Source organism: Scyliorhinus torazame, chromosome 16 (assembly GCF_047496885.1).
Source record: "Scyliorhinus torazame isolate Kashiwa2021f chromosome 16, sScyTor2.1, whole genome shotgun sequence".
Lineage (NCBI taxonomy): Eukaryota > Metazoa > Chordata > Chondrichthyes > Carcharhiniformes > Scyliorhinidae > Scyliorhinus > Scyliorhinus torazame.
Window position 1 is genome coordinate 162,696,274 of NC_092722.1, and position 24,221 is coordinate 162,720,494.

The window sequence follows — 24,221 nt, forward strand, 5'->3', positions numbered from 1 at the left end:
CTCCCTGGTCACCATCTCAGATTGAACCAGACTGTCTAAAATTTTGGCATCCTGTTCATCTGTGAGCTGAGCTTATATCTCTGGTCAGTTTGGCTAAATTTGGCTCAATTCTTGCTAAGCTGCTTTGGTTGCATCTAACACGATAAATTGGCAGCCAAATATTAAGACTTGCCACTTATAATGAACAAGACCAATTTTTCAAATGTTACGCCATTCCTAGACCTTACACTGTTCCCCAGCTCAGAGGGCTATAGGCCATTGACGGGCCTTTCCCATTGCGGCACTTCACCCAGAGTGAGAGAAGACCAGGGGAGTCAAATGTAATTTTCCCACTGTGCCAACAGTGAAAACCTTTTCTGGGCATGGATTAATTTCTAACTTGTAGGTGTACAGAAACTACCCAAAATGTTTTTATTTATAAAGCATTGCAGAGTCCCAAATTGTTATGGAACATCTACATCTTTATAAAATTGTCAACATCATTTTCTGGGAGTCACATTACCTGTTGAAAATCATATGACGTTTTGTATAACAAGCCAAACTTAAGCAAAGGTTGCAGTCACAGTCTGTAGCAAAGTGCTGCATTTGAAATGTAATTAGAATATAAAATGATGTGTTAGATTGAGTTTACATGTACTGTATTAAAAAAAGCGACGTAAACGTTGCAGCAAATTGAAGTTTAAAGTGCTAGATTGAATTTGTCACTAATTATTTTTGTTCTGATTTAGAAAATATTTCCAGTTCATGAAGTACTGATTTGCCCAGAAAGGGAGGGTAAGGCATTTGTTACAGAGACTCCATGAATGTTCCAGTACTTTCCATTAGACCTGTGTGTCCAAAAATAACTCACCCCCTGCATTCCACTCAACATAGCTTTATTACATTTATACATCATACCAGTTACTTTATGTGACATAGCAGCATTACATACAGAATCCACAACAGGAATTAATGCTAATTTTTGGTGTTATTTAAGTGCAGATACATACAAAGTGCATTTATTACTACTTTGGTACACATGGTATATACACTCATTGATATCTGAAAGAAACCGGTTCCTATAAAATGAGTCATTCAGTGATAAAGTTTGCTTCAAGGTGCGAAATAACGCAATACCTATGAATTTCACTTCTAGCTGTTTGTTACTGTAAACAATGTTTAGGAAAATAAATTTAGTATATATTGAGGATAACCCCATTGATAAATGTATCAACATGGTTCAGTTGAGTCTTTCAAAATGCGGTGCAATTGTATCAAAGGCTCTTCGTTGTCAGAAGACCATAAGACATAGGAGCAGAATTAGGCCACTTGGCCCATCGCGTCTGCTCCGCCATTCAATCATAGCTGATATTTTCTCATCCCCATTCTTCTGCCTTCTCCCCATAACTCCTGATGCCCTCATGACTATAAACATTTCCACGGACAGATAAATTCCCCTTTATTTTATTACTTAACAGCAAAAACCAAATGCATAATTCTTTACTGTATGAATCTTTCTATTAAGAAACATTTGGTACTGTGGTGAATGTATTACTGCTACCATCACCATTCTATTGTATTATGTTGAAACTCTTGTGGGGGGGGGAAAGGTATATAGATCTGCAGCCTGTGGGTGGCACTCAGTACAGAGCAGTCGCAGGCAGGCACAGATCTAGCTGATTAAAACGACTGTTCACTTCAACTCTTCATCTCGTGTGAATTGATGGTCGCATCAGATACATTTTAAAATTTGCCTACAATTTGTGAATGCACAGGAAATTGAAATCAACAGGACGAGTGTACATTTTTACTTGGGTAACTTGAAACTCATTCCAAAGGAACAGGTCACTGATTTATCTATGTGTTATGGATTTTTTTTTTTGGTAGAGATAGCATGCTGCACAAAAATGAAAATACATGCTGGTCTTTGCATACAGTCAGCAGAATAAGGATAGTCATGTGCAAGTAAAACTATTTGACACGCATATTATAAAATAGATTTTTGAGTTCTCGGTTATTTTTAACTTTATGACAAGAGAAGCTGCAGATATCTGTAATCCTATTGCTGCAACATATTTTAGTAATTTAAATATTGAGAACTAAACTTGACCTGGAGCTTGCTAATGTAGTCTTAAACAATTTAAAAGAATTATAAATACTGGAAGGTCGGGTAAACATCAGGAAGAATTTCAAATCAATCTGGCATTAATACTTTATAAATAACAGCCTTGTCAAATCTATTAGCGCCGTACTGAGTGACTACTATACTTCCGAAGTTGGCCTCTTTCAGATGAGTTATTAACCCAAGGCCACATCACTGCTCGTTCAAGTGGGAATAAAAGAGACCAAAGCAGTATTCAGATAAGACTAAGGGAGATCTCCCAGTGTCTGGCCAAGGTTTATCTGTATTATCACTAAAATTTGCCCATTTGTCTGTGTGCTGTTTGTGGGACCTTGCTATGCACAAACTACTGTTATAACGGCTCTCCAAATGTACTTAATTGACCTTGCGTTATCTGTAGGAGATGAAAAGTGGTATTTAAATGCAGCGTGTTCTTTTGTTCTTAGAATTATATTCAACAAAGTACTAATATTATTTGTGTTTTACCAATATTTAATTTTGAAGGTCCAAATATTTTACATATATTAATGCGATGCCTTTATTTTTCTTGAAATGCGCAGGTCAATCATTATATGCAGAAGATCAACCATCATCTAAGTTTCAGGTGTAACAGTTCATCAAAAGACTTCACCTGAAATGTTAACCCATCTTTCTGACAATTCTGAAATGAAATGAAATGAAATGAAAATCGCTTCAAATGAAGTTACTGTGAAAAGCACCTAGTCGCCACATTCCGGCACCTGTTCGGGGAGGCTGGTACAGGAATTGAACCGTGCTGCTGGCCTGCCTTGGACAGCTTTAAAAACCAGCTCTTTAGTCCTGTGCTAAACCAGCCCCTTCTTTTTTTATTTCCAGTGTTTGCAATTCAGGTTTCATCTCTGCCTTCATTTCCTATTCTGTATGTAAGGAAACCAAAATTATTTGTGTATTCATATTAAATTATCCCATCAGGGTCAAAAGAAAGAATTGCAAAATTGAATATTGTGGATGTGGTTGGTGCTTCTTTCTCCTTTTTAAATTAAATTTAGAGTTCCCAATAATTTTTCCAATTAAGGGGCAATTTAGCATGGCCAAACGCCTAGCCTGCACATCTTTGGGTTGTGGGGGCGAAACCCACGCAAACACGGTGAGAATGTACAAACTCCACAGGGACCGGGACCCAGAGCCGGGATTGAACCTGGGACCTCGGCACCATGAGGCAGCAGTGCTAACCACTGCGCCACCTTGCTGTGCTTCTTTCTCTGAATGGCTTTCATGTAAATGTAAATGTTGCCACAGTCCCAGAGGCTGCTCTCCCCTTTGAGGGAAAGCTGACTGGTGGTGATTTAACCTGAGAGTCACCACACCGCAGGCGGGGGGGGGGGGGTAACCTCAGCCAGTACGGAATTGAACCTGCACTGTTGGCATTTCTCCACATCACAAACTGCTGTCCGGCCTACTAATCGACCTCCCCAGCCTTTATAACGGCCGACTCGGGACATGACAAGGTCTTTAAATCCCATGAGAGGCCTTTTGAGGAACTTATAATGCTCTTTTCACCTTGCGAGATCCAACAAGATCTTGTGAGGCATCATGATCTGGATCTCACCTTCAATGGGTGTGATCCAGATTTGCATATTCAGGCATGCAGATAGGATCACTTGATTATGTCTGTGCCAGTGTTACCCAAGACACTCGATCAAACAGCTTCACCTTGGAGATCCCAGCGGGTGCCATTTTGCACTGGGCAGTAGGGGAGCGTCTCCCAGGTGATCGTAGGCCCCCAGGTGGTCGGGCTTTGGGAAAGGTGGTACCCTGTCACACCGATGCCACCTTGGCACTGCCAACCTGGGGAGCCTGGCAATACCACCTGGGTGCCACCAGGCATTTGTCCCATGCCTGGGATCGGGTCCGGGAGTGCCCTGCCCTTATGAGGTAGGTTGCGGGGGGCTAAAGGACTCCTAATTGGTAAGGTGGTGCATTGAGAGGTCCGGAGATACCCCAAACACTTCATGCACTGGCAAGCTGGGTTCGTTAGTGCAGAAAATGAGCCCAATTGCACCCTCAGCGGGACATTCCTCGCCGAGGCCCAGAAATGACGCAGTCCTGTTTAATAACAGGGTCATTCCCGGCACTGCAAGCGCCGTGAAACACCCCGCTAAACGTGCCCAAAATGGGACTCGGTTTCATTTCCGTTAAATCGTGCCCATGGTGTTCATTAGCACATTCACTAAACATCTCAAAACACTTCAGATGATTTTTTTCAAAACAAATTTAGAGCACCCAATTCATTTTTTCAAATCAAGGGGCAATTTAACGTGGCCAATCCACCTACCCTGCACATCTTGGGGTTGTGGGGACAAAACCACGGGGAGAATGTGAAAACTCCACACGGACAGTGACCCAAAGCCGGGTGGAACCTGGGACCTCGGCGCTGTGAGGCAGCAATGCTAACCACTGCGCCACCGTGCTGCCTGAAAGCACTTCAGATTATAATGAAAAACTAACCTCTCTATCCTTAGCCTCCTACATTGTTTCAATGAAACTCAACTGAAGCTCGAGGAATGACACCTCATCTTTTAATTAGGCTTTTTTTACAGCCTTCAATATTGAGTTTAATAATTTCAGATCATAATCACTGTCCTCAACTTTTCAGACAGTAGTTGTTGATAATGATGCTGCTGATCATATTTACACCTCCTTCAGACCCATCTTTTGTTTCATGGCTTGTCCGATAACAATCCCCTTTTGCCTTGTACCACCATATCTTTTGTCATTTATTGTTTCCTGTCTGCTTCCATCCTGTCAGAGACATACTCTATTGTTCTAACCGCACCTCCCCCCACATGACCTTTTCCAGTTTTGATGAAAGGTTTTCGACTTGAAACACAAACTCTGTTTCACTCTCCACACATGCTGCCTGACCTGTTGCATTTTTCCAGCAATTGCTGTTTTTGTTTCAGATTATTATTTTTTATTATAAGTTTAGAGTACCCAATAATTATTTTCCAATTAAAGGGTAATTTAGTGTGACCAATCCTCCTACCCCGCACATCTTTGGGTTGTGGGGGTGAAACTCACGCAGACACGGGGAGAATGTGCAAACTCCACAACGGACAGTGACCCAGGGCCGGGATTCGAACCTGGGACCTCAGCCGCCCGAGGAAATCATATTAAACACAATTATCTGTGTAACTGCACTGTTAAGATTGTTTTACTGCTCAAAATCTACATTTAAAGCATTAAACCAGATTGCAGAGAACAAATTGTGGCAAGGAGTAAATTAGAAATAGCTCTTGGTCTTTAACTGCATATTTGCTACGTATGTGAATATGGAAGATTTAGGCTTTTACAATGTTGTAAAAACGGTTGTGTGAATGTACATGTGGTGTTAAACCCCTTACAGCCAGTTGTGAAGTCAGAGACTTGAACCCAGCCTTTAAGTAATTTTAAATTTATTCAGAGAGGAAAATAATGGAAGTATATAGCTCCTATCGCGACTCCGCTACCAGTGTCAGTAAGTGTATCTTTCTGTGCTAAAGTAATCATCCAATCAATGCTCTCCACCCACATATACTTGACCTTAATTTAATACAATTAACATATGGTTCTACTTTTCAGTACCATTCCAGCCTCAACATGAAAAATAAATTGAAAAATGACCGTGCTCATGTTGCAAAGACAGAGTTGGTTTCTTAAAAAAAAGGCACTGTCTCCATTTAGAGTTTTTTGGCAAGAGCTTCCTGTCTGGGATGGGAGAGGAGTCATGTGCCAAATCCATTATAATTGTAGCACCTGCAAATAGCATGATTATTCATTCCGATGTGATTCGTGATATTGCATATTGTGTTTGAGAATAAATATATGCGTAAAACAATTCCTGTCAAGATATTTTAATTCAATAATATGTATTACTTTTTAAATGATTGCAAACTTATAAACCATGCATCTCTCCATAACAGCTGGAAATATTTTGTTCTTGTCTTCGAAGAGTGGTCAAATAAAAGGAATTGCGTAACCTGAAAGTAGTGCCTCTCCATCCCTCCTGAATTGGAAAGCAGTAAAGTGAACAGCCAGCTAGTCTGGCAGTGCAGCAGGCAGCCTTGGATGATCGGGGGCCTTGGTTTTTGCTCGTCAACTTCCTGATCCAAAATGGCCCACAATTTGGTGAGGAACAACTGCTTCACTGTTAAAATCATGCAAGTCAAAGGCAACCACCAGAGATGTGATAGGAAGGTGGGCGTGAGCAGGGGAGGCTCAAAGTACCTTCCAGACCTGAGGGGCCCTTCAAGTAAGCTTTCATCTTCCTCAAGGCTCTGAGATTTCTGAAGTTGTTTCTCTATTGTTATCAGACCATCCTCCTGGCTCACATGGAAACAAGAAAAAAATAAATTACTGGGCCTCTTCTGGCCTTGGCTGATCTAGTCGTACTGTTCCCCCACCCATGGCTCAGTTAAATTTGCTAATTGGGCTCAAGAGCCTGATTTGCATATTTATAGAGTACCTTGCCAGCTTTGGAAGCGAAATCCTTGTTACCTGCAATTTAAAATTGTGATCAGCCAAATTGAGGTGAAAAAAAATGGGTAAGTCCCCAGCTCCATTTTAACCAATTGCCTGCCCGATCACACTTAAAAAGCAAGGCTCAAGTGGTCCAGTTGCACTTTCGTTCGCCCATGATTTATTACCCATTTTATCACTTGTTTTCTGGGAGGCCTTGTGGCTCCAGGGTAGCATTCCTATCACTGGGCCAGAGCTCCTGTTTCAAGTCCAACGTCAGGAGTTGTTGGCACAGAGGCAGCGTTCATGGCGCAGTTCAATGGGCTGATAATCAGCTCAGGAATCCTTCCACTGCCTCTACACTATTCCCCAAAAAGATGGAGAAAAAAAGTGTGCTATGCTTAAAAGAACCTAAATTTCTGTCTTTGGTTATATTAGTTTAGGCAATAATTGTTCACCAAGGTAATTCAAAATGTGTTGACTACTCTATCACCTTTTTACCAACTTCCTTAAAATGCAGGTGTATAAAGGTACTGGGGATAGTGTATAAAGTTATGTTAGTTGTCACTCTGGAGTTAGCATGTAGAAAAATAAATTAGTGTCATACTCTTGGTCTTTCAAATTTGCCTAAAATTGTGTAATTGCTAGAGAAAACATTGTGATCATATGCTTGTTCCAGTGACATTTTTTACAGTAAAGTACAACTGCAATGTAACCGTGACAACTGCAACGCCCTGGAAGGATATATTCTAGCTTCAAATGCAGCTATTCAACGATCCTCATTACTAAAGGCCATTCTTAAAAACACATCTCTGAAAGTTTATTGGTTACATCAAACGCCGGGCAACATTTGACTTGAACAAATGTCACTGATCTGCACTCCGCATCGTTGCTGCCATTGCTATAGACAGGATTCAGATCCAGAGCGTATTCATTTGTAAACAAACTGGATCATCAAATAGATTGAACTTCTGCCCAAAAGCATCAGCAAAGGACTGCAGTTTAAAAGGAAGGATGGGAACACAACATATTTTCAAGTCTTTAAAAAATAAACCAAGATACCCTGCATTTTAAAATCCAGTACCTTTTGTAAGCAAATTATCCTTTGGAAGCAACATATGTACGTTTAAATTCTTGCTGCTTACTAAACAAAGATTGCACAAAATGCAAATGCAATCTGAATTTATTGCTTCCTCTGTAGAATAGAGAAACTTTTATCAATATTATTTTACTCATACTCCATCAGTGTCTTACACATTTTAACAAAGTTGTTCATAAAGTGCCCAACAGTGACTAAATTGACACTTATACTTCACAGGCAACACTTAATGTTTATAACTAAAATGGTTACTCTGGTAATTTATAAGGCTTTCTAACCCACCATCATGTGGCACGAGATGGTATTTTGGCAAGGTTCAACTTAATGGAGATACCAAGTAACACAATGCAAAACACAGAGGCGTGCTCAACATCTGTTCAACAGTTCTTCACCAAGATGAATGTATTTTTTAAAAAGTTGACTACAAGTAATCAACGACTTGCACGGCTCAACCAATAAGCTTCTTTTGTTCACAATTTTCTCTCCAAGACAGCGGATAAATAATATTGGGGCACAAAACTACAAAATAAAAAGCCTCCTGATGGCATGCATTCATTAAACATTTTCATTGAACATTTTAAATGCAATTTATAAAATGACTGGCGGATGCATTAGTGATATTAAAGGATTAATGTTCATTTTTATCAGAAATGTCTTTAATGTTGCAAGCATCACCAGGCTTTCTGGGGTTCACTTCACTTTGGTCAGTTTCCATTTTTGATTCTGTTGCATTGGCGTTTGTGCACTTTTTGTCACCTTCCATATAATCCATTTGAGCTGATTTCTCAGTTATTCCAGGCTGAGGTTCAGGAAAGCTTTTGGCGTCTGGGCCCATGCTGGCTCTCTGTTCCAACTGTTCTAGAAGGTTCTGAACCTTCTTAACACCGTCTCTTCTGGCTTGTCGCACATCATCCCGACCCTCGGGATCCACTGAATCAAGGGCCAGCAGCTCTTTGGTAAGCAACTCTTCCATCACCAGGTAGTGTTTATCAGTCCCCCTTCCTTCAAACAAGCTTACATCTTCCTCAAGCCTGTAGACCTTTTGGAGAATTTTCTCTACTTTTACCAGTCCGGGGTGTGCCTGCGCTTCCTCATTGGCTGTAGGCTTTTTTTCAGGGACAACACCCTCTTCTTGCTGGGTGTTGCTCTTTGCAGGGGGTGGAGTTTTCCTCTCAATTTTAGTCTGAGGTTTATGGGGCTGTTGCCTTGTGACTTGAACAGGGATGTAGGCTGCAGGGCGCTCGGACCCAAGAGAATTAGCTTTGCTCTCCTGTTGCATTCTGGGTGCCTCTTGATGTTGTGTTCGTTGTTGAGCAACCTGTAATGGTCGGGGAAGGGGAATTTGGGTCATTAGCAGTACTTTTAGGCTCTTATGCTTTCATTACTAATTTATATTTCAGATGGCAACCAGACTAATTTGGGGGATTTTGGGCAGATAAATTACTTCACCTTATTATTTGTGACTTATGCATTTTTATTTTTGGATTTCTGTGCTCTGTAACTACACTCGGTCAAAATATACTGTTTACCAATGTATGCTTACTCCTTTAAAATACATTGTACAAAATATCTCCACAATTTCCAAAGTTTTTTGTGCAATAGTTCCAAATTACTATGATAAAAGATGATTGAACACAACAAACCCATTCAGACCTACCCATCTTCTCACCACCATTCTCCTCAATCCATTCCTGGAATCAGTCCCATTAGCATCAATAGCCTTTCCTGTTGACTTATTCCTCAAGCGCCTTTCATTTCAGATAAAACCATTTTGGTGGCAACATTTCTTTGCTTACTTCTCATTATATAAAAAAGCCCGGGTTAGTGCGTGCATGTGACTGCTGCAGCGATGTATTTTTAAAAATCCGAGTTTAAAAGACATGTAGATACTCTGGCTACTTAAGGGATAATTAAAGCACCCTAAAAGAAAGATCATAATTCATATATATTGTTTACCAAAATAAGGCTAATGGAATTTTGTTCATGGAAATAACATTTTATAGCGAGTAGATAATTAGAGGCGTTGCGCATGATTTACCAGCCAACCGACTGCATGTTTTTCGGTGGTGGAGGCGGCCCGCTAGCGGAATTTTCTGGTCCCGCCGTTGTCAACAGGATTTTCTGTTGACTACACCCCTCATCGCAAGGAAACCCATGTGCCATCGGGGGGACCAGAATATCCTGCAGGCTCGAACAGCTGGTAAATTTCACCCCTTGTGTTTAGCCTTAGTAAGGTAGTCAAAACCCAGTTAGCGGGATAGAGATTATGTAGTTAATGGGAGGTGCCAAGGGATGAAGCAGGGGGTCAGTTGTTGTGTTTTCAGTAAATAACTTGCTGTGAACAGGAGCAATTTGCCAAATGCTAGGAAGTTAACCAGTAGTTTGACACAGGCAAGAATTTGCAGGTAGTTTCCTGAAGGATCTCTCTCTCTCTCAAAGCAGTTTATCCATGACATATCTATGCAGCAAGTATTCCTGTATTTGCTAACTATATTTAAAGTGGGTTTTGAGCTGAGATGGGTTTACTTGATTGGAAATAAAAAGATAATAGTTAATAATCTTTATTGTCACAAGTAGGCTTACATTAACACTGCAATGAAGTTACTGTGAAAAGCCCCTAGTCGCCAAATTCCGGCGCCTCTTCGGGTACACAGGGGGTGAACTCAGAATATCCAAATTACCTAACAGCACGTCTTTCGGGACTTGTGGGAGGAAACCGGAGCAACCGGAAGAAACCCACAAAGACACAGGGAGAACGTGCAGACTCAACACAGATAGTGACCCAAGCCGGGAATCGAACCTGCAACCCTGGAGCTGTGAAGCAAAAGTGCTACCCACTGTGCTACTATGCTGCCCTTAAGTTAGGAGTTAAAATGTTCCATTTTATAGTTATGCATTGTTTATCTGGCAATAGATAGCTATTTCTTATATGATGTTAATTCCAGTTGAGTTTAATCCTGTGTTAGGAATAATGGGCGGGATTCTCCGACCCCCCGCCGGGTCGGATCATCGCCGGGGGTCGGCGTGAATCCCGCCCCCGCCGTATTCCCAATTCTCCAGCCCTCCAAAAATCGGCGCGCCATGAGTCGCGCCGCCCACCTTGGAGAATGGCGGGTGCAACTCAATGGGCGCCGGGGCTGCCCGAATTCTCCGGCCCGCGATGGGCCAAAGTCCCGCACGTCTTTTGCCAGTCCCGCCGGCGTAAATTGGAGTAGGTCTCTTACCGGCAGGACCTGGCGGCGCAGGCGGGCTCCGGGGTTCTTGGGGGGGTGCGGGGGCGGGGGGTGGAATCTGGCCCCCGGAGGTGCCCCCACGGTGGCCTGGCCCACGATCGGGGCCCACCGATCCACGGGCGGGTCTGTGCCGCTGGGGCACTCTATCCTTCCGCACCGGAGGCTGTACCGGTCCACCATGCCTGCTGAAGAGATGAAGCCCTCTGCGCATGTGCGGGGATGACGCCAGCACACGCTGGTGCTCCCGCGCATGCGCCAACTGCCGCCGGCCTTCGGAGGCCCTTCTGCACCTGTTGGCGTGCCAAGCCCCTTTCCCGCCGGCCGGCAGGCACAAACCACTCCGGGGCAGGCCTAGCCCCTGAAGGTGCGGAGGATTCCGCACCTTTGGGGCGGCCCGACGCCTGAGTCGTTCACGCCACTCCATCTCACCAGGACCCCCCGCCCCGCCAGGTAGGGGAGAATCCCGCCCAATGTTTGTTTTAATATAACATATCCCTATTTGTGCATGGAGTGAAGAATACGTTACTTACAGTCTGACAAATTAAACAAAATATTGGAGTTTCTGTTTGGTATCCTAGCAACTGTTAGGATCTGGGCTGGGATCATATTAGTTTTTTTTAAACCTTTCTTTCTTGAAACTGTTATTTTGTTGCTTCATCTCTGAACTTTTATTCTTGGTGCAATAATATCCTTCCTTTGATTGGGTGATCATTATTCAGCACAGTGAGACGTACCTGACTCATATCTTGTATAACTTATGCAGCAACACGTTAACTGTTGACCTGCAGAGCTCCTACTGCTGTTCAGCTGATACAGTCACAGGCCAGGAGTTAAACCTGTGTCTCTATGAATCAGAGATTGTGATTTTACTTTTGTAACATCAGAGGAGAAAGTGACAAATTATCTGATGCATTTAGTCACAGAGGTATGCTCAAATCCCTATAGAATTGTGTTGTTTAACTGACTATATAACTTACAAACTTCCATGAAACACACTGACACACACACTGGCTCTCATTTAACTGTATCCCGTATTTTAAAAATAAATTTAGAGTACCCAATTTTCTTTTCCAATGAAGGGGCAATTTAGCGTGGCCAATCCGCCTAACCTGCACATCTTTGGGTTTTGGGGGTGAAACCCACGGGGAGACTGTGCAAACTCTACACAGATGGTGACCCGGGGCTGGATCAAACTTGGGTCCTCAGCGCCATAGGCAGCTGTGCTAACCACTGTGCCACCGTGCCGCCCATCCTGTTTTTTCCACCTGCAGTTATTCACTGTTTCTTGCTCTGAGCCTCCAAGCAGTATGGACAGCTGAGAGACTCTCAAGTGCCATTTTCTTTCTGGAAGAAGTCATTGTGCTTTAAAAATACCCTGTGGTGGAAAATGTTTCGCAAAACTTTCAATGTGTGTGACACTCTGTTAGTGCAGGAATATATTTTCCTTCTTTGCTGCCAATAATTACAATCTATTATGAAATGCTCGCTGTTGCAACTGGAACACAAAGTTGTAGTTTTACTCATGTGTCAGTGCGTCATGTCAGGAACCGAGATACAATAATCTCTGCTGGTGATCGGGAGCTGAATGCAAGAACAATTAAATCCAATCGATGCAGTGATCCTAAATTTAAAGCATGTGAGATTGTAGCAGCCTAAATGGGCTGACCTCATGGCACAGACAACCGCCAATCTACCAATTTGTTAAACAGCCTATGCATTGTACCAGTGACCTGTTTAACTTCTCCGGTTAGCTGTTGTTTTAAAGTAAGGACTGTGTTTTAAATATGTTAACGTGCATTATTATTGCTAGATGATCAAACAATTTCCTGCTTATCAAAGACATACCAACTTACCTGTGGCCTGTCCACACTGGTCCTAATGGGTGACTGCGGCCGAGCATGTGAAGTCACCCGGGCTGGCGAGCTCTCACGACTTGATGCTCCCTTCTGAGCCATTCTTACCGGTGACTGCACCCGAGCTCTGTTTGTTCCCCAGTCTTCAGGAGAAATCTTGTAGGCAATCGGCTGCTGCTGGACTGTGCACTCCGTTGGATGGAAAGGGTAGTGTACATGTGAGCCAGGTTGGTACGCTTGTTGGGTAGGGTACTGAGCTTGTTGAATTGGATACTCTGCCTGTTGCACTGGGCGGTGCATTTGTTGAGTTGGATACTGTTGGACAGAGGCCTGTGTTTGCTGGTTTGGCTGTTGTGTCTGGTGAGCAGGGTGACACACCTGTTGAGATGGCTTTACTCCTTTTCCTTCATGGATCACAGGGATAGAGATATAACCTGAAGGTAACTGGGAGCTTCCCAAGCTTGACCGACCATGTTGCTGAGACAAAAATGTTTGAGGGCTGGTTTGGAACTGCGAATTCTGAAATAAAGGAAGAGTGTCGCGGTTATTAAAGATTCCAGTCTTTTTGGTTTGTTTTGGAAATGTAGTCATTTCAATCACCCAAAAAAAGAATAATTTCAATATGATGGAAACATAGGTTTGTATGTTGATCTGAAACAAAACCTAATTTCCTTATGTTTATGAAGAGCCTGCCATACGAGGGGCAGTTGAGGACTCTGGGTCCGTACTCATTGGAGTTTCGAAGGATGAGGAGGGCTCTTATTGAAACTTACGAGATACCGAGAGGCCGAGATACAATGGACGTGGAGAGGATGTTTCCAAGCATAGAAAAAACTAGAACCCGAGGGCACAACTTCAGACTGAAGGGACAATCCTTTAAAACAGAGATGAGGAGGAATTTCTTCAGCCACAGGGGAGTGAGCCCCCACAGATGCGGGGAGAATATACAACCCCCACAAAGCCAGTGACGGCCGGGATCGAACCATGGTCCTCTCCACCATGCTAACCACTGCGCCACCGTGCCGTCCATCATTGGGTCCATCCTTAAGACAGAGATAGATAGGTTCTTGATTAATAAGGGAATTAGGGGTTATGGGGAGAAGGCAGGAAAAAGGGGATGAGAAAAATATCAGCCATGATTGAATGGCGGAGCAGAGTCGTTGGGCCAGGTGGCCTAATTCTGCTCCCATGTCTATTGTTGATCTGAAAAAAAAAGTCCTTCACTTTTTTGTTGTTTTTTTTAAATGCCTTTACAGGAGTTCTACTGTTTAAGTTTAAAACACGGCCACTAAAATGCAAAAGAAGAATGTAAAACCCCTGCTGGAACATGGTGTGACCTGGAACAAACAGAAGTAAGACAAGAGTATCACATCATGGGTTGGCTATTTTTAGTCTCAAAAACATGACCGTCTAAAAATAAATCCACAATTAGCCTTTTGGAAGGAAAACATGTATTTTCTTTGATATTTCCCACCCAACACAAGAAATATTACATCAAAATTAATCTTTCTTTTGACTTCAAGACAGATAAAGCAAACCTTGTGTGAATTATGTGTAGATTTAATACGAGTGGTTTTAGATTCTTGGCTGCCTGATTTATCACTTTCTTCCATTTCTTACAGGACTCTGACTATTCAGTCTTGTACATGACAGTAACTTCATAATCATAAAAAACAGCTTGAGGAAAATAGACAAATTACCTCTGACCCTTGTGAGCCAGGAGCCTGGCTGGCAGCAGCTGTTGATGTTTGTCCACTTTGTTTATCTGCCTGCGTGGCTTCGAATGGAGACCCAGCTGGTGACTCAGCTCGAGCTGAGAGCCTGGATGGAGACTGAGATCGTACTGGAGAGTGTGCCCGGACTTCAGTTTTAAGTCTCTGTAAGTCAGGCTGCTGAGGAGAATAGTGTAATTTTTGCTGATAATGGTCAGGAGCTCCTTCATGGATTATTGGGATGGGAATGTAGCCTGGACGAAGCTGAGGGCCTGTGGAGCCAAATTCCTTTCCATGTCGTTGCTTTGGGATATCTTGTGATGATTGATGATACCCTGATGGAGGCGGACCATTGGAAAAAGATTGCCTTTCCTAGAAATAGAAAATAAGGATTCCAAACTTTTATTCTTTGCTGTGACCTGATATGAATGCAATATCAATACAAAAGTACCAGTAAACAACCACCCTACCACAAAGAAAATTGAATGCTGTGAACAATTAAACTGTGACAAAGATAAGAAAAAATGTCTGAGAATTAATTTGCAAATCCATCTCATTTTCCATGACTTTCATGAATACTTTAATGAATGACTGATGGAAATAAGGCTATGACAGGTGAGGACCTTGAGATGATTGTTATCACTAAGGAGGTAGTGATGGGCAAGCTAATGGGCTAAAGGTAGACAAGTCTCCTGACCCTGATGGAATGCATCCCAGAGTGCTAAAAGAGATGACTAGGGAAATTGCAAATGCACTAGTGATAATTTACCAGATTTCACTAGACTCTGGGGTGGTCCCGGCGGATTGGAAATGAGCAAACGTGACACCATTGTTTAAAAAAAGGAGGTAGGCAGAAAGCGGGTAATTATAGGCCAGTTAGCTTAACTTCGGTAGTAGGGAAGATGCCGGAATCTATCATCAAGGAAGAAATAGCAAGGCATCTGGATGGAAATTGTCCCATTGGGCAGACGCAGCATGGGTTCATAAAGGGCAGGTCATGCCTAACGAATTTAGTGGAATTTTTTGAGGACATTACCAGTGCAGTAGATAACAGGGAGCCAATGGATGTAGTGTATCTGGATTTCCATAAAGCTTTTGATAAGGTGCCACACAAAAGGTTGCTGCATAAGATAAAGATGCATGGCATTAAGGGTAAAGTAGTAGCATGGATAGAGGATTGGTTAATTAATAGAAAGCAAAGAGTGGGGTCTAATGGGTGTTTCTCTGGCTGGCAATCAGTAGCTAGTGGTGTCCCTCAGGGATCCGTGTTGGGCCCACAATTGTTCACAATTTACATAGATGATTTGGAGTTGGGGACCAAGTGCAATGTGTCCAAGTTTGTAGACGGCACTGAGATGAGTGGTAAAGCAAAAAGTGCAGAGGATACCGGAAGTCTGCAGAGGGATTTGGATAGGTTAAGTCAATGGGCTAGGGTCAGATGGCACATTGCAGATGGAATACAATGTTGACAAATGTGAGATTATCCATTTTGGTAGGAATAACAGCAAAAGGGATTATTATTTAAATGATAAAATATTAAAACATGCTGCTGTGCAGAGAGACCTGGGTGTGCTAGTGCATGAGTCGCAAAATGTTGGTTTACAGGTGCAACAGGTGATTAAGAAGGCAAATGGAGTTTTGTCCTTCATTGCTAGAGGGATGGAGTTTAAGACTAGGGAGGTTATGATGCAATTGTATAAGGTGTTAGGGAGGCCACACCTGGAGTATTGTGTTCAGTTTTGGTCTCCTTACCTGAGAAAGGATGTACTGGCGCTGGAGGGTGTGCAGAGGAGATTCACTAGGTTAATCCCAGAGCTGAAGGGTTTGGATTACGAGGAGAGGATGAGTAGATTGGGACTGTACGCGTTGGAATTTAGAAGGATGCGGGGGGATCTTATAGAAACATATAAAATTATGAAGGGAATAGATAGGATAGATCGGGGCAGGTTGTTTCTACTGGCGGGTGAAAGCAGAACTAGTGGGCATAGCCTCAAAATAAGGGGAAGTAGATTTAGGACTGAGCTTAGGAGGAACTTCTTCACCCAAAGGGTTGTGAATCTATGGAATTCCTTGCCCAGTGAAGCAGTAGCGGCTCCTAAATGTTTTTAAGATAAAGATAGATAGTTTTTTGAAGAATAAAGGGATTAAGGGTTACGGTGTTTGGGCCGGAAAGTGGAGCTGAGTCCAAAAAAGATCAGCCATGATCTCATTGAATGGCGGAGCAGGCTCGAGGGGCCAGATGGCCTACTCCTGCTCCTAGTTCTTATGTTCCCACATGTTTCAATGCTGCATCTCATCACATAGTAGCTGTGTTGTGGCCCTATTTGAAAACAATTTAAAATCATGAAGATTAGTAAGACGGTGAATTAAGCATCGAACAACTTAATTTGCTCAAAATCTCTTTTGGATTAATTAAATATTTGTCTCGTAGAGCAGTATTTTAAGGTGTACAGACTCCGGGAACGTAATACAGCTATGATACACAGTGTTCTTTATTGTACATATTTAGCCCACCAGTTTAGCTCTGTTGGCTGGACAGCTGGATGGTGATGCACAGTGAGGCCAACAGAACGCGGGTTCAACTCCCGTACTGGCTGAGGTTATTCATGAAGGCCCCATCTTCTCAACCTTGCCCATCGCCTAAGGTATGGTGACCTTCAGGTTAAATCACCATCAGTCAGCTCTCCCCCTCAAAAAGGAGAAAGCAGCCTATGGGACTATGGTGGGTACTTTGGCCCACTTACAAGAAGAAATTATTGTACCCACAGATAAACATAGTTAAGATTCTTGGTGCAAACCAAGCAAATAAAACAATAAAATCCATTGTGAAATATAGTTGTCTTCACATGGTATGCTGGTAAAATAACAGGTGACAGTTAAGATTTTATCCTGGGCCATTAGATATACTGTTGCTGGAAATTGGCAAGACAAGTCAACATTTTTGAAGCATCACATCATGCACCTCTAAAGATTTTCACTGCTGTTCCTACAGTGGTAATGACCAGAGTACAGATGTCCTTCATGAAATTCTTTCTTTAAGATTCACTCATTCCTCAGAATGTATGTCAACATTTAGTTCAGCTTTAAGAATTATCTCACAATGAGGTTTAATACACAAATAGCACTTCCAGATGACACCTATTTATCATGAGAATGTACTTTACAGAGTGAATACCTGAAGTAACATTCGGGCCACACAAGTGGCAGGCAATGACTATTGCCAACAAGAGAGAGAGAATCTAACCATCTCCCCCTTGGCATTCAAAGGCATTACCATCGCTGAGTTGTCCTCCATCGACATCCTGGGGGTTACCAAAACTTAACTGGACCAACCATATAAATACTGTGGTTGCAAGAACAGGTCAGAGTCTGGAAATTCTGTGGTGAGTAACTCACCTCCTGACTTCCCAAAGCCTGTCCACCATCTACAAGGCACAAATCAGGAGGGTGATGGAATACTCTCCACTTTCCTGAATGAGTGCAGCTCCTACAGCACTCAAGTAGCTCGAGTCCCACTTGATTAGCCCCCACACTTACCATCTTAAGCATTCCCTTCCTCCACCACTGGCAAACAATTGCAGCAGTGTGTACCATATACACGGTGCACTGCAACAGCTCAGAGGCTCTTATGTCAGCACCTAGGGACTGGTTTAGCACACTGGGCTAAATCGCTGGCTTTTAAAGCAGACCAAGGCAGGCCAGCAGCACGGTTCGATTCCCGTACCAGCCTCCCCGAACAGGCGCCGGAATGTGGCGACTAGGGGCTTTTCACAGTAACTTCATTGAAGCCTACTCGTGACAATAAGCGATTTTCATTTCATTTCATTTCACCTTCCAAACCTATGACCCTTATCACATAGAAGGCCATGGGCAGCAGATTCAGGAGAACACTATCACCTGGAAGTTGCCCTCCAAGCATCATACCAAAGTGACTTGGAACTATATTGCAGTTCTCCCACTGTTGCTGGGTTGAAACCTGGAACTCCCTTTGTGGCACAACTATGGGTTTCCCTGCACCAGACGGACAGCAGCAGTTTAATAATGGGTTACACTGCCATCTTCTCAATGGCGATTAGGGATGGGCAACAAATGCTGGCCCAGCCAGTGATGTTGACATCCCATGAAAAAGAAGTTAAAACATACCTGTTACACTTTTTGTATGCAATTGTTTTGATCATTTTTTGTTGTACTTCTGTTGCAATTTGTCAAAACCTCAGCCACATCCTATCCTTCTGCTCACCCTGTCCTAACTGAACTACATTACCTCCCAGTCTCTAGCACAATCAAGTTAAACTTTTTGTCCTTATCTAAACACCCCTCAAGGCCTCACTGAGCTGAGTTATTAATAGCTAAACCTACAAGCTGTGAGAGGTTCAGCTGGTCAGACCCATTCTGGAGGATGACATTCTATTTTTGCACTGTGCAGTTGCCACAATTGTACCAGCTTTTAAAGGGTTAATGAAAGCAGGTTTCCTAAACTTGGCTTGTATTCCATTGAATTTAAACGGTTGAGCGGTGATCTAATTGAGACACATAAAATCATTAATGGATTGAAGTTGGATAAAGAGAAACTATTTAATTTAATGGGGAGTCCACAACAAATGGGCATGGTCGACAAATAGCCCAATTAAGAGTGAAATCGGGAAGCACTTTATCACTCATCGGATAGTGGAAACATGGAACTTGCGAGTGTTCTCAGGTCACTGAAATTTTCATGTCTGATATTAATAGATTTTTGTTGGCTAATTGCATCAAGGGTTATGGAATAAGGATGGGTAAATTGAGTTGAGTTACAGATCTGCCATGTTTTAAAAGAGTGCTGGTGGAACAGACAAAAGAGTCAGAATTACCAACTCAAGTCCTATGGCTACCACACCACATTACTTCTGCAATCTCTACAAGTTTAATATTCTCTCCTACGCCCTCAAGCTTCAGTTTGCACTCTTCTCTCCACTACCTTGATGTCTGAAACATCTTCCCTAAATAGCCCAATATCTCTCTTCACCTAACCCACCTTTTTGACTAATGTTATGATCGCACCCCCTAATTTTTTCCTTCAAAGTTCATTCTCTGTTCCCTTGCCTCGACCCATTGTATAATGTATATGCTGCTGTCCTTGTTGGTGTAAGCTTTAATTCTGCACACGCAGTCAATCTTGCTGGCTTCCTTTCACCACTCTCAGCAATAATAGCAGGCAACCTAGCTCCCAGGCTCCCCCGCTGTTTTTTTGAACCCGTCACTAGATTTAAGAGTGATCCACAGACATTCTATTCCAATTTCCCTTCCGCTGAGCAAATGTCTCCTTTTAGTCTCTCTTCAAGCTGAGAGCAGTGACTCAGTCGTTTAGGAATCATGGTGGAGATTCCTTCCTCTAATACCCTGTAGTAGGTCACATTGCTGTCCTAGTACTGTTGACCATAAAGGCACCAAACAAACTTTTATACCCTGAATCTCCAATTGCATCAACTTACTAGAATCAGAAAGAAAGTTTAGAATTTGTTTGAATAACCATTTGGGTGAAATATGAACTTGTGACTTTACCACAAGTGACTACTGAATCCAAGTGAAGTGTGGCATTTAAGAGGAATTAGGCTTAAAACAGATAAATATTAAAATGGTAGTGGGGAATAAAAGAAATAGGATTTGAGTAGATAGTTCCAATGTGGATTGAACACTTGGGAAAGGAATCTTATCCATTTTCCTTTGTAGATTTCAGGCGAGTTTTACATATAAAGATCAGCTAAAATATATATGTGCTTGAAGTGGTTTAGAAGCAAAACTCTCCTGAAACTAGCAGCTCAGTAGTTCAACACATGACTCCCAACCAGGTCAAAGTTTGAAATCTTGGGCACACCTACCATCAGAACTTGCTCAGTTTGCTCCACTGAGAGCCATTATGCTGAGAGCCAGCATATCACAGGCAAGCAATATGTTCCACCCCAAGAAGAGCAGAAACTTGACACACTCCGGTTCAACCGGTTTGAATAATGTTTCTCTCCTGTAGAACTCAATGATGGCAGTCATAAAGATGTTTATGGCCCAAGATGCATCAGCCTCTCATTTGTGGGAGAAGTATATAAAGGAGGAAGAGGAGGGGACCCCAGCAGACAAGTTTTAAAATATTTTTTAGAGTACCCAATTATTTTTTTCCAATTAAGGGGTAATTTAGCGTGGTCAATCCACCTAACCTGCACACCTTTGGATTGTGGGGGTTAAACCCATGCAGACACGTGAAGAATGTGCCAACTCCACACAGACAGTGGGCGGGATTCTCCAATCCCGCGGCAGAGTGTCCACGCCATCATAAACGCCGTTGCGTTTTACGACGGCGTGGACCCCCCTCCAGGGGGCCAGCACAGCGCTGGAGTGGGGTCGGAGAATCCCGCCCAGTGACCCAGGGCCGGGATCGAACACGGGACCTCAGCATCATAGGCAGCAGTGCCAATCAATGTGCCACAGTGCCGCCCCCCCCCCCCATATAAGTTATTGCAAAATTATTTAAATACCACTGTTTTATTTTTTAATATTTTACTCAAGAATAAGAGAGTATGTTTGTACTTTACCATCAACTGGTTTGTAACTTTGTTCATTTCTGAGACAGCAATATCAGTTATGCTGCAATACCTGTTTTTTTATCCTGGTTAAGTGTTGTAGCATTATATCTTCTAAACAATCTAAAATTAAAACCTGTCGCCGGGTGTTTTTGGGGGGGGCAATTAATTCAGCTTTATCTTGTACTGAAATTCAAGCAGTCACTGTATTGGAAAAATGAATCAGTTTCTGGTTGCTTACTTCACACGGTAGAAACTTCACTGCATGCCGATGAGCTATGCTGCATGTCACCATCGACATAGCACCATTTTTAACATCTGACAGCTGTGTAGCTCCACAAGATCCCTAATGTCTCCAAACTTTCTCCTGACAACTGACTCAGTCAGCTAAACAAGGTGCCAGCTGCCAGGCTCCGTTGAGTCCAACCAGACACTCGGCGGATTCAACACAAATGCAGAGATGCATCCGCATCATCTCTCCCTTAGCTTTTTAAAAAACATCGAGCCTCCTTTACTTTTGTACATTTTCGAGGGACTGGACCCTGCCCGATTCCCCCTCCCCACAAACCGCACTGGGAACCCTGAACGCTGTGGCTAAGATCTCCGCTTTAAGATCAACCTCGCTCGCTCAGGCCGAAACTTAAAAAGGTTAACCAACCAGTGCAGGTTTCATCAGATTGGACTGCAGTGTGCGTCATCCAAAACACCAAGACTTAATATCAACATGCCACCTTGCTTCTGGCTAACTTCAACATTGTTAGCATTGCTTTAATTTAAGATTGTTTTAATTTCAGTTTTTATAAAATGATGCTCCTGTACCAGAGGGGGGGTGGGGAGGGAACAAGGCAGGTCACTGTCTTCATGGCAGGACGGCCCGCACTGCAGTCTGTCTCTGGCAAACAGTAAATTAAATACACCCCCCCCCCTCCCCGTGCTCAAATAATGCTTTGGAAAACACCTTAAGAACTTGGCCCCCAAAACATCCCTTTTTAACCCCCCCCCCCCCCCCAGTGGCCCTGAAGTCCCCGGGCACAGCACTGACCTTCTGCAGCTCCATTCTGGGGTCACTCCACGTTGTCGTGCGGCTGTTGTGATCGACGAAAAAGGGCCACCCGGTTTGAGGGTCAATCTTAATCTCCCAGCCGGGGGGGAGAGCGTCGCTGCTGACCGCTTGGCTGGGCGAATTCTTCATGGCGAAGCCCGGAACGGTGAACTGAGCCATACTGCGCTCCGCTTGGCTTTCACTGTAATATTTATAGAGAGAGAGAGACGCTGGCAGGGATTGTCCGGAATATGATTCTGAAAGAAGCGGTGAGCAATGCGAGTGCACAGGGCTGGAATATTCTGGCTGCTTCTCCCTGCCCCTGTGAAGACGATTGGGAGAGATGATAAGAGGCGCGCCCACCCCCTGAACTATTACTGCCGCGAACTGCAGTAACCCGCTTGCTGGGAAAGTGGATGACTGGCACGCTCGCTTCTTTACAACCGGGGAGGAGTCTGATCGTTCTGATGTGTTGAACAGGAGCAGTATTCGCCAGCGCCGATCAATTATCACCCCTCCCATATGAAATATTGTAACATTGAAGAAAACTTCTCCAAACTCAACCATATCCTAATATGGTAAAAGTTTCACAGAGGGGTATAAACTTTTTTTTAACAAGGGTTATAAATCATAACACGACTTAGTTTAATGTCATTTTGTTTGAATGAAATATACCCATATAAGGTGGATTTCCAAAAACGTGCAAGGATCCAATTTAAGGAATCACATGAGAAGAGCTGTATTTGATGTTTTTTTAATATGTGTGCAACTGAACCAAACAAAAATATAATCAAGTCTTTTGTGGTGACAAATCGCGGTGCTTTGATCAGACTCCTTGAAGAGCGTCAAGTAAGGCCGGGGGGTGGGGGGAATGAAACTTTGTCAAAGTAACCTCTCGGTCAGCTTGAAAGTAAACATTCAGTTCCATGATGCAGGATTTGAAGGTGAACTGTTCATTGTCACCCTGGTTACTCTGAATCTAGGGGGGCAGTTAGCTCAGCTGGCCGGAGGACTGGTTCATGATGCGGAGGGACGCCAACAGCATGGATTCAATACCAGTTATCCGTGAAGGCCCCTCCTTCTCAACCTTGCCCATTGCCTGTGGTTGCTGTCACATTACCTGCAAACACCACGGCACAGGCACTGCAACCTCCAGTCAATGCACAAAGACAATGCTGGAGCAAGGAACTAACTACCATGGCACGGTGTGCATGTACGGTGGCACGGTTCATTTTTATTTATTTATTTTTCAATGTTTTTTTCCAATTAAGGGGCAATTTAGTGTGGCCAATCCATCCAGCCTGCACATCTTTGGATTGTGGGGGCGAGGCCCATGCAGACACGGGAAAAATGTGCAAACTCCACACGGACAGTGACCCGGGGCTGGGATCGAACCCAGGTCCTGGACGCTGTGAGGCAGCAGTGCTAAGCATGGCGGCACAGTGGTTAGCACAGCTGCCTCAAGGCGCCAGCAACCCAGGTTCAATTTCAGCCTTGGGTGACTGTGTGCAGTTTGTACGTTCTCCCTGTGTCTGCGTGGGTTTCCTCCGGGTGCTCCGGTTTCCTCCCACAGTTCAAAGGTTGTGCTAAATTGCCCTTAGTGACCAAAAGGTTAGGTGGGGTTACTGGGTTAGGGGGAGGGAGTGGGGCTGTGGACCTGGGTTGGGTACTCTTTCGGAGGGTCGGTGCACTCAATGGGCTGAATGGCCTCCTTCTGCATTGTAGTGTTTGCATCAACATTTTAGAGCACATCTCAGTGAGGCACAGAGATACACGGAAGAACACAGTGTTGTGATATAAGCCAAATTGCAAGGTGAGCCTACTGATGAGGAACATCCAAACAATAGGAAGTGACACCTTCAACTCCCTCACAGTGGACCACATGGTAAAAGAAAAAACAGGTTTATACCACAAATGAATGGTGAACTCTTTCCGCGAAGAATGGGGCAGACTGGTGGACCTCGAGCAGAGCAAATGATGGGTTGACAAAAAGAAATTCAACTCCCAGCAGCAGAAAAAAACATATCAGAAGAAGAAAACCAAGTTCCAGAAACACAGACCACAAATCAAACACCAAATCAACACAGGTTTCCCAAATCAACAGAGACTTCCACTCCTCCAAAGTGGAATTGTCCAAAATTGTCAAGCCTCCAG

At 43.4% G+C, this 24,221-nt stretch overlaps 1 protein-coding gene across 1 annotated transcript; it reads right to left on the reverse strand.

The window, feature by feature from the left end:
• Positions 1-858: 858 nt before the first annotated feature.
• Positions 859-22,490, reverse strand: bag3 (BCL2 associated athanogene 3). The gene is made up of 4 exons (XM_072479351.1): positions 22,068-22,490; positions 14,463-14,846; positions 12,763-13,281; positions 859-8,994 (listed from the first exon to the last, which is right to left on the reverse strand). The coding sequence occupies exons 1-4, from the start codon at positions 22,245-22,247 to the stop codon at positions 8,305-8,307; spliced, it is 1,773 nt and encodes a 590-aa protein (XP_072335452.1). The 5' UTR covers positions 22,248-22,490; the 3' UTR covers positions 859-8,304.
• Between the last annotated feature and the right edge of the window lie 1,731 nt (positions 22,491-24,221).